Source organism: Echinococcus granulosus (genome assembly GCF_000524195.1).
Source record: "Echinococcus granulosus chromosome Unknown EG_S00166, whole genome shotgun sequence".
In the NCBI taxonomy this organism is placed as follows: domain Eukaryota; kingdom Metazoa; phylum Platyhelminthes; class Cestoda; order Cyclophyllidea; family Taeniidae; genus Echinococcus; species Echinococcus granulosus.
In genome coordinates, this window is record NW_020170546.1 from 123836 (window position 1) to 134981 (window position 11146).

An 11146-nucleotide genomic window follows, 5' to 3' on the forward strand; every position below is an offset into this window, starting at 1 on the left:
GTGATAGCGGTTGGTCGGCACTTTTGTTTGCAAATCGCTGCAGTATCTTTCCTTTAAAGGTGACAGCATTCCCTAAATAACTTTTAATTCATTTGACTCCAGTGTTAAATCTGTTTTGTTTTATAGATGTAAGAACTTGACTCAAATTCGCATTTATATTTACACCCTACTTTAAGCATGACTAAATTTTGTCAGCCAAAATCAAATATTGCTTTCCAAGCAAATTTTGATTTTATTTCAAATTTTTCACTTAAGGGGGTTTTAGGAAAGCAACCTGAACAAAACTGAAAATATCCGCCTTCAGCACCTGGCCTGCCTTTTACAGCTTTACTGCAAATAAAGTCAACATCATAACCCGAGCATTTTAAGTATTTTCATATTTAATGCCATGTAATGAACACTGGGGACAACCTTCGAATGGAGTGTTGAGAACGACGTGACAGCACCACACACTATTACCAGTTACATGCTGTGTCATTAGGACGATATTCAGATATATTGTACCATGGATGATTGCAAAAAAAGATGACTCTTCTCTCCAATGCACTCCACTAGACAGCAGTCGAATTTGCGTTTACAGACATGGACAAATTTTACAGAAAACCTGATTGCAGCCAACGCAGAAGAGGTACACGCTGAAGGCCAAAGATGAGATTCCGATTTAACGCTTCTGAACAATTACTTGCACAGCATATTCTACGCCGTACGGTAACGCCAAACTGGAAATGTTAAAGTGACCATGGTAAGAATATTCGAGCGAAATACCATAAGTATCAGAATCCTCCAGATGCTAGTCTGATTTCGTTCATTAATATTACTTTGATTTGAATACAAAAAGTCTAATCAAAAAAATAATTTCGCTAAATCGCCTAAAAGTTTTTGAAAATTTTGCTTTGATGCTGCTGCGGTCTAGCCCAAAGCACTATTTTAAATTTGGCGATAAGACGTCACGCCGTTCGGCTGCCAAGTTAAATAAAATGATCACGCGGCCTAATTACAGCCCCTTAGTTAAAGCCTATGACCTTACAAAACACACGGGCATCCGCGATGTGATCAAATATCACTCATTACCCTATTATGTGTCATACGGTAAAATCATTGCAAACGCTTGATGGATGAGGTTACGCAGCAAAATAGCATGGGATGCTTTTGTAATTAATGAATTGAAATGTAAGGCGAATTGCGGATAAATCGACTCGATCAGAGCTAGACTTTAAAAATGTCTTTGATTTCGTTTTACTTGCAAATACAAACTCATTCGTTATTGAAACCGATTCGCTGGACATACAGCACCTGGATTAAATGGGAGTTACTGAAACCTAGGTCTGCATTTTCAGTGAAGTGTAAAGTTGTTGTCTGGAGCACAAGCCTCTTTAAATATATTTTACTATCTAAATAGTAGGCATTTTAGATGCCGTAATGGGACAATAACTTCAAAGTGGTAAAGGCAAAGAACATTTTCTACCAAATAGTTAAAGATTCAAAAAAAGTCCTCATAACATTTACACTTATGTTTCATATGCATACAATTACCCATAAAGCCGAGAAGTATTCAAGATAAAACATCGATGGCAGTCAGAGGTAAGGTTTTTCAAGCAGTAATGAATAAGTAGAATTAGATACATTAAGAAGTGGTAGGGATAAAAACTTCCAAAATGTTATATTACTCCATTAATCCACTCCTTAATGTCATTCATGCCTATTAATGGAAGCACATCGCAAAGAAAGCGTGGATTGAAGTGCCAAATTTATTAGTCGAATTATAGTTTTAATGCAACTGTTGTTTGTAGAACCTATTAATCTTTTGACACCTCGAAAGCAATGATGTATTCCCCAGGCTGCAAAAGTTATTTTATAGGGCATTATATCAGTCACTCAAACACCATATGGCTGGTGAACATACACTACTCTTTTATAGAAAAAGGATGGAACTATCAATCGCCTACTGCCAAAGGAATGGTTTACCATTAGTTCACGTAGGTTACCATTACTAGTAAGGCATCACTAATTTACGCCTTTTAAATAAATTTAATTACTTGCTGTAAATATAGGTTGCTCTGGATGAAGTAGCAATTCTTTAAGCTGGTGTTGGGCTTTATGAAAGCGGATTTAACTTCCGCACGGCCTTAAATAGTGCTTCTAACTTGCACTCTGCGGCTATTCGTAATTTTTACCTGGCTATGCACAAACCGCATCTGTCAGTATTTATTCACACAGGGCAGGTTAAGATGAGCGTTTGCAAGAAAGTAAATTTGTTCAAACAACTTAATTATTGCTGACCAATGAATTTGGAGAACTGCATTAAGAAAACTTTATGGCGAGGTTCCATTAGAGACACCGCAGTCTCTTCTACTCAAATACAAGGAGCATTTCATCGCTCAGCCCATTCAAGCCAACAAAAGTGACACCTGGTTACCAGAAAGAGAGAGGGAAATTTGGTGTAGGCTGGAGAAAGAAGTGGGATTGCTGCAGCCGAATTGAGGTGAGAGAGATTAATGACTCTGTAATGTATGAGGAACAAGGCGAGACTGTTGGCACGTGAATATATAAGTGAACACCGGAATAATTCCCTTTTTGAAAGTGTGTTATTTACCAAAAGAGAAAGTGCACCCCAAAAAGAGCTGCAACGGTGCTCAATTAGGCGTATTGACAATGATGAATTTGCACAGGTGCCTAAAGAAAAGCTGACATCATTAACTGTTAAAGGGTTTGCACACATGAAAACGCTCATTTGTATGACTGTGCCGCTAGTTTTCTGGGCGAAGCCTATTTGAGCCAAACATGGAGGGATGGGAACGGTTGTAAATGGTCCTCTCGCCACAATCAGCCCGGTGGCAGCAGTTTCCTTACCCTTAGTGATTGGCATATTAGATCAGATGGAGGAAACAAAATGAGATGACCTTGTAGTGGGGCATCATCGAGCCTCGAGAAGCATATAGACAGAGTATTTCTCCCTCACATTTCTCAACACGATTCAGTCGGCAAACTTAAGAAACCGCAGATACGGTGGAATCGACAAGAGGCATCAGTAACGACGTAAGCAATTGCGTCACTAATTGCTCTGGTCCGCGCACTAGTAGAAATGAGCTAAGTAAATGCACCTTGTGCCTATAGTAAATTGTTAAAGTTACTTAAAGAAAAAGCACAAGAAAAATGTGATGAAATCTGTACCAAATGCATAGGATTTGATTATTTCATGTGGTTACCTAAGTAGTAGAATCCCAAGAGAAATGAATGGTGCATTTTTGGCACGCTGCTACACTAAATGCTGCACAGCGATTGTGGCTAAGGAGAGTGGAATTGAAAGTAAGGCAGAATGCAGGTTAAAATTAATCCGCCTTTTTACCCTCCCTATCATTGTCTACTTCACCGCAAGTTTGTCTGAGATAGGCGTGCGGAATTTCGAGAATTCGTGTGATATCATACCGTTCCTCACCATAGTAGTAGAAACAACGTAAATGGCAAGTGTACGAATCGCACAAAGACACAGGTCAAATCGCTTCTACCATTAACGCTAAAACAATCGTTGGAATGTCGGAACTGCCGATTACTTTTAAGTATTTGGTGTAGGCAGCAAATCACATTAAATAGTCAACATCTACTGAAGTTGCATTTACACATCCATGGATGTTAAATCACACATTTTAGAACCCGCATTAACGAAACTGTTAATGCCTTATCTGAATTGAATGATGCAATTTTGTGCAGATGAATTAGGTGGTAGTTTAAGGATATTTAAAATGTGACACAGGCACTAGTTGGGTGATATCGCTTTCTGTGTATTTCTGTGATTCTCGATATTGGATAAAACACTGTCTCAAATGTCATTCGAGTTAAGAAGGTGTTAGGGGAAATTGCATGAGAACGAGATTGTGCTGTCGAAGTGAGTAAAGTGGATAGAGTATAAAGTGCTCGTTTTGTCAGATGTGCCGATATCATAGATGTCGTTCCGTTGCACAACTCTTCATTTTAGCTTCGCCCTCGAAATTCCTTGCATTACTCCACTCTGTAGGCCACTTAGAAGTCGTCTGTGCCTTAAAATCCCCCGTGAGCTCAAAACTAATATCCTTTATGGCGTTTAACAATCAGTAAGAACATTTTAAGCTAAAATGTACGGCAATCTAGGTCACCCTCTATGCAAAATAAAGTGTCTGAATATTTTGGAATGAGATGCTCTTTGGCGATTTCACACGCAATTACTTTATTATGATCTAAATAAGGACTAATCCTTCTCAGTGGCCTACATGTATGGAGTTAATTTTGAGTGAACCTTACAACAAATTCGAAAAAGCAGAGATACTTGTAGGTATGAGGCATCCCTTGAATAGTCTGACATAGCACTCTATCGTCGATGTGGATTCCATAATTTTGGTTAGGATATACGCGGTAGACAATGAATACTCAACCATTTTCAGAACACGCCTTTTCATGTGCAATTTTAGCACACATCCCACATTACAGCTGGCTTGCGCCGAGGCCAAGATTTGGAAGAAGCGAGACAAAGCACCCCAATTTCATTCATTCAGCCTACTCCTTGACTTCTTAGTCAATTCCTATGTTAATAATGCAACTTTCTGCACTATGAAGCTCTATTCCACCCATAGAAATGAATTGGTATGCAAATGAGTAGAAAATCCTGATCTCATTGGCTCGGTGCGTAGAGGTAGCTCACTACAAATAAATAGTATTTGGGTAACTGAAATTCATGGAGATTCACATTGCAGTTGCCGTAGCAAACTTGTCGTCATTGATTTGTAAAGAAAACACACCACAAAATCACAAAAATATTAACTGGAAGCTACTGAGTCCTTTGGCACGTAAACTGCTGATCGGAACCTGGTTTCAAGACATGCTCCTCCCCCATCCAGTGTTGCCCCTAGACAAGCACTCCTACCACCTGTTATTTCCACACAGAATACAACACTGTCCAGTCTCTAGCACTATTGGTCAAACGAACCCGTCCACGATGCATCTCTCCTTGCATAGCACGCCAAGTTCCACAAGATTGCCATGCAACAAAATAGGCAAATTGCCTTCCTTGGCGCTGTCAACCACAGTATCGTAAAACGGTGGCCCGATGCACTTTCAATTCCTAAGACGATTTTAATATCCCCGGGCGGTGCTCAAAAGGATTAGCGCAGTATGTCACCACTGCGTATAGGCATTTTATTGGTAATTTTTTATCCAATGCATTTTAAAAATATCATGCTGAAGTAGAAGACGATGTGGCACCAGTAGATGGATTCATCCCTCATTCGTCAGTCCAGGCCAAACAACACGTAAGCATGTTTGAGGGTATGAAACAGTTATTACTGAGACGCCGCAGTAGCAATGCCTTCCGCTGCCACGAGGAGTCATGCCACAGTGATCATGACCCTTAAAAGTAACCAGTTTGTAGCCAGCTCCAACTCAAAGAGATGCCATCGTCATTTCTGCTGCTTTCAATGCTCGATTATTTAGACGACGATCTGCTACCTACATCCACTCACAAAATTGGTTTTTTGATAGACTTTCCTTTGCTGTGGCATCAAATTAAGAGCCCTAAATCGGTGTTAAACAGCACTAAAAGCTTAAATACAGGCATTAGAAATACATTTACAATTTTGCGTGTTATGCGACACCGTGGTTTCAGTACAATGTATTTATTCCTCATCAAGTACAATTTTCATTGGCATAGGCAGTCCGCCATCCACTATCGCTGTCACGGTTGACTTTTAGGGCTGAATTTGTTTGCGATGAATTTGGTTAAACTTTCTACCGTGTTTTGCAACCTAAGCGCATCGTAACCCCACTGCACTGGTCACATTTGCAGCGCTACTAGCAGCACAATTCGTGTACACTCTATGAGCCTCAAGCACACTCACTGTTATGCTAAACACCCACCTCTCTCACAGCCGTTTCTTACGGCGTAGAAGGAGTTGAGACAGCCAAATATATGCGCGTCTGCAACTCTGAACGAATGGAAGTAGCAAACTGGGATGTGGAAAGAATGGGCACTTCATTCCTCATTTCCTCTAGGAAAAGTAGGTGGTCGCAGGGCTTGGTATCGAAGTGAGCTACTGCACGTAGCAAATAAAGCGAATAGAGGGTGCCGCGCCCCATGGCGCCACGTTTTTGGCATATCTGCTAGGTTGCTCAGTCTGCTGCAACTCCTAGGGAAGCGGCATAGGGTAAACACTTCATCCATGGGGCTACAATCATTCGACCTGCAATGCTTAGTTCCGCAGCTACTTGATGCCTTCCAATCTGCAAGCTTAGTAAATGCGCATTGTTTCTTCTCCGGGGCAGATAAAACACAAACCTCAAAACTCAAAATAGGGTATTTTATCATGAACACTTTACAGATAGATGAGAACTCCACTTTTCAACTTGGCGTGATGTCATCCACTTATCTCAACGACAGTTCTGGAACAATAGTTACCGGTCAGTGTGGCAAATGTGAACTTCTCCTCTTCGGTCACAGCGGCGCAACCACAGCGATTGCGGCGGTAGTAGTAGACGACTCACCCTGGCAGGTGTGAGGTGGGCGGAACATGGAAGCGCGGCATTGGCGCTCTGCGCACGCTATTCATCGGTTCCTGGAAAGTAGAAGTGATATGACGGGATTACTAGTGAAAAGCATCATCCGCATTTCAAAATGCCTTTAATGATAAAGTAGTTTAGAGATAGCAATATTGTTTCCAATTATAGGTGCGCAGAGAAATTAAACCTGGGTGATGATGACTCTTTGACACAAGGTGTTTGTGACGGATGAGAAGAAAACGGACATGACTCTGCATTCGGACATAATTTACAAGTGCCCGCTCAAAGTAATAGGCAGTAGGAGTCTTTGACTTTGTTTTGACTTCAAATTTCAGTTCAATCAATAAAGAATTGTATTTATTACAATACAATTTGTTTCCGGATATGCTCTTATGCACCTAGTTATAGAAAAACTAAATTTGCCTAAATTTTGCTTAACTCACCCCCTATTTCCACCCATTCCAGAGCAAAGAATTGTACCAAAATAATCTGTTTTAATCAAAAGATTATTCAGGTGGTTTAGAAAACAAATCCCTTATAAAAATAAGTTTACTGCTTTGAGGCAACACAGCATAATGCATACCGGACAAATGGAAAAACCGAAATGCTTCACCACTTGACGTTATTTCAGACAAAGGGATTAAGCTTTATTAGTAGTACAAAACTCAAAATATTAAGCGGATTTTAATTTCCTAATGCACACATTTGTAAATTCAATAAGGCCTTTTTGAAACCTTTGATTTTTCCAATGGTTCAACAAGTTTGATTGCCCTTACCTCGCGGTCGTCCACCAAATATCATTAAAATTTTACAGTCCGTTTTAAGCCCATACGTGCTTAATAATAAATTAGATAAAAAATATGATTTACACAAATGCGAAAAGATTAGATGTGAAACACTTTTTAAATTATGAATTATGCCTGTTTGGCATTGATTCTATATACTTAGGCCAAGTTCTGCAAATTTGAAAGTGTCTAACTCTGTAGCATGAGTATCAGACATGCTAATAAGGTCCGACGGAATGTGGAACTGTGCAGAAGCTTAGGAGTACTCACCCGGTTGCACCATCGCAAAAACTGTTCTAGTTTAATCCACCAGTGTCTTGTCACTCGCCATTTGAATTTTGAGGGTGTTAGAGAAAAGGCATAAGTGCCCACTGTCACTCAATGGCCTCATGAACCCGTATCATTTTAAAGTGTACGTTAAATTACATTACTCATACTGCTTGAACGCCATTCGTAGAGGAAACGAATAGTAAGAATTGGTAAATGGGGTTTGAATCCCAATTTACACTACCTAGAGATTTGCAGTTTCTTAACAAAGCCACTGGTTTTAGGTGGCAGAAGCTATGGTTGGAAAGTTATCCGACTCTGCCTATTCGTTTGTTTTGTTAATGTTTAGAATGTAAAAATGTCATCTAGTGTTCAAAAAGTGCTAGCATTTTGCTGTTAAACCTATCCCAAATTTGAATACTGACTTAAAAATTTGCAATCGTTTACAGCAAATATGTTTCTCTGGAATTTGATTAATGGAACTTGTTCATTTATCATTGTTGGCGGAAGTATTTTCACCCAACAATGAGTTTTAATGCGTCACGTGGGCTAGCGACTGCGGAACTGAAAGCGCTAGGGACAATTTGTCGCTTCAAGAGAAAACCATCATTATAACACGACAACAGGGGGCGGCATCAGTAATTGTTCAGAATTGTAGGCCTTTCGCTTGTACCCATCCACGAAACTTCCTGACATATCTTTAACGAATAAAAAAAAACACTCTTTTAATTGAAATATCGCAAAGTTTTGTGTTTGAGCAATAAACGCTGTCAATTTTTTAAATAACTAACAACGAGCTTGGCACAATCGCTATCTTAGTGCTGTCAATTTTTCGTGAATTTCAAAGTCGGTTTCGCATGTGGGTTGAGAAGTCCTCTTCATACCGGCGTGCTTTATTATACCGGTAGTTATCTCTCTGGCTATTACAATATGATAGGGCTTTTGCAAATTCCTAAAGTGCTTTACTTTTGGTATCGCCTTAGTAAAAATAGCTACCGTCCCCTCCCATATTTATAACGAAGTCACATTTTGAGGCTTTGAAGAGGCATTAGTGGAATAAGCACACGCATCTGTTGGACACTGAGAATCAGGCAAAAATGAGAGGGAAAATGAGATTGGCTCTTCAAAAGTTCGGGGATTAGCCGTTAATTGCGACTTTGGAAAAGGCGAATATAAAAGTATTTTATAGGACCCAGACACCCCAGCACGCTGGTGCAGGGAACAAATGGTGACGGTCTTACGACTTTTTAACATTAGTGACGATAGCATCAATGTCTGGTCATGTCCATGCATTTTTGATTGGCTAATATTTGTTTATGTGCACTTCTCAAAAGAGAGGAGGTGAGGAAGTAATATTTCATGGCCAAGTGAACGCCATCTGCCTCCGAGGAGGGAGTAGTGCACTCTTGACAACCATGGCCCTAATCACTGCACTCCGTTTCTAATGCCACCAGTAAAAAGCATCCTCATCCTAGCAGTGTACTCATGCCAAGGGACTGAAGGCCGAGCCGAAAGAAGCAATGGCTGAACTGCTTGCACAACGACACGTCTTTAAACTGGCATAGTTCTCAGAGATACGAAGGAGCTCAGGTGCCTACAATGCTGATAAGCTAATTTAGAGTAATATGTCTATATTTTCATTCTGCGGAAGTACGTTGTGCTTGAGAAGAATGATTAATTGACTAAGGAAGATTCCGAGTAGTTAGTCCGAAATGAACTGCCAAATACAAAGCGCTATTCCAAATACGGTGGAAGTAATATTGCCCCAAAGTGAAGAAGAGAATTAAACGCCTTGCAATAACTATTTTGGAGCTTTAATAAAAAATGTGAGGTTCAGTGATACAATAGTTTGATTGAATATTAGGAGAAAAAAGGCGTTCGCTAAAAATAATTAGTAAGAACGTAAAACACAAGCCTGATGAAAAAAATAGCTCCAATGCACACTTTATTTCTTGAAAATCTCACTCTTTTGCACCTTTTTAAATGCTTTTGCGAATATTTCACGCGAAAAAATTGAGCTTGCTCAGCTGCGCGCTGACGCCGATCTTTAACACTTACGGCAGTGCCTTCGTTGACTCCTCCGTCTCAGATGCGAATGGGATCAAGCGGTGCCAGTGTCGTCAGATGGACAAACGGAGCCGTACACGACATCTCCCATCCTGAATGCAGCCACGTAAGCCGACATAACTGGAATGAGAATGAAGGTAACTTCTACGTAGTTGTGTCATGGCTGGGTCGTGACCTCCACGTTCGGACTGACTAATCTAGGAACGTTCAGTGGGAAGGTTATGCTTCAATTATATGAGGTTTGTCCAAGGTTCCTCTTAGGACCCAAATTTTGCCTTGCGAAGAATTTTAAAAATAGGGATGTTTACAAAATGCGATGCTACCTCAATATACCTTTTCATCTCCCAAAGCGACTTTATAAGCCCTGAAAATGTCAAAACAGGTTGGGTTTGACATTTTCAGGGCTTAGCTAATCACATTTGAGAGAGTAACGTAATCGTCAGGAACATAGGCGCTGATTCCAAAGGTTGTTTTACGGAAATACGTCGACCGAAGGAAGCAAGAAAATCCCCTTTAGGGGCTGTGCACATGATGGTTTATTGATATATTCAGGAATTGTCCCAAATTGAGTGGCAAGAATGCTGCTTTCCTTGTCAATTTTACTCACATAGATACTGCAGTAAAGATCCAACATTAACATGAAATCAGCGGAAAATTCGCCAACAGCATTTTGGATCTTTATTGCAGCACTTACACAGGTAAAAATGACAATGATTGCACCATACTTGCTATTACATTTGGCTCAATTTCGGGATTTTTAATAATCTACCGTAAAATTCTGCATGAAATTTGCTCAAGTTTTCTTCTTTAGACTAAGAAGACAAACTGCCTTACCTCTACCGCTAAACAGCCAACCCGAAGACTAGTGGAAACCTCAAATGTTAATATTTGCTGTTCCCCATCGTATGCAATTCTAGCTGGAGTTAGGGTTTTCAGTTGTTGCCAGAAATAAGTCGGAATGACTTACGGTCTCAATAGGATGCAGACGATATCTCAAGGTCCCAAGGGTGTAACCTTATTTGGTTTATCGGTTTGATCACCTAAAACACAATAAATCTTGTATGCAAACGCAATTTCGACGATTTTCAGTAAGATAAGGAAACGGACAAAGTGCCAAGCTCCATGGACTGCAAGAAAATAATGAATCCTAGCGACACAAAACTAATACCAATCGAATTGAAGGGGTGGTAGACCAAGTGGAAGCTGACCGTACTATGAAGAAGATTAAGCTTCGCATGCGGACCTGGCGAAATATGGTACACATTTCACCATCTTGGAAATCGGATTTGCTGAGGCTGTCTTTTCGACTATTAGGTGGTGGGTGCGCAAAATTGTTCATCCACAGCAGGCTAGGTATTTAATTAATGAACTAAGGATTGTCTTTGAATCAGATTTGCTTAGCGTTACTGTGTCGATTAGAGTCATCCTTAAAGTTGTGATAAGGCATTCCAGTACTGAAAAAGGGCCAATTTAGCAAACCGAAATAGTTGGGTGGCCGAAGCTAA

General features: G+C 40.2%; 1 protein-coding gene across 1 annotated transcript; it reads left to right on the forward strand. All coding sequences in view use genetic code 11, as the record gives it.

Moving 5' to 3' along the window:
• Positions 1-1115: 1115 nt before the first annotated feature.
• Positions 1116-6949, forward strand: EGR_09778 (hypothetical protein; the record flags this gene model as incomplete). The annotated part of the gene is made up of 7 exons (XM_024499027.1): positions 1116-1170; positions 1473-1548; positions 1919-1976; positions 3183-3306; positions 3709-3742; positions 4221-4306; positions 6858-6949. 7 exons carry the CDS (start codon positions 1116-1118, stop codon positions 6947-6949), a joined length of 525 nt encoding a protein of 174 aa, XP_024346568.1.
• Between the last annotated feature and the right edge of the window lie 4197 nt (positions 6950-11146).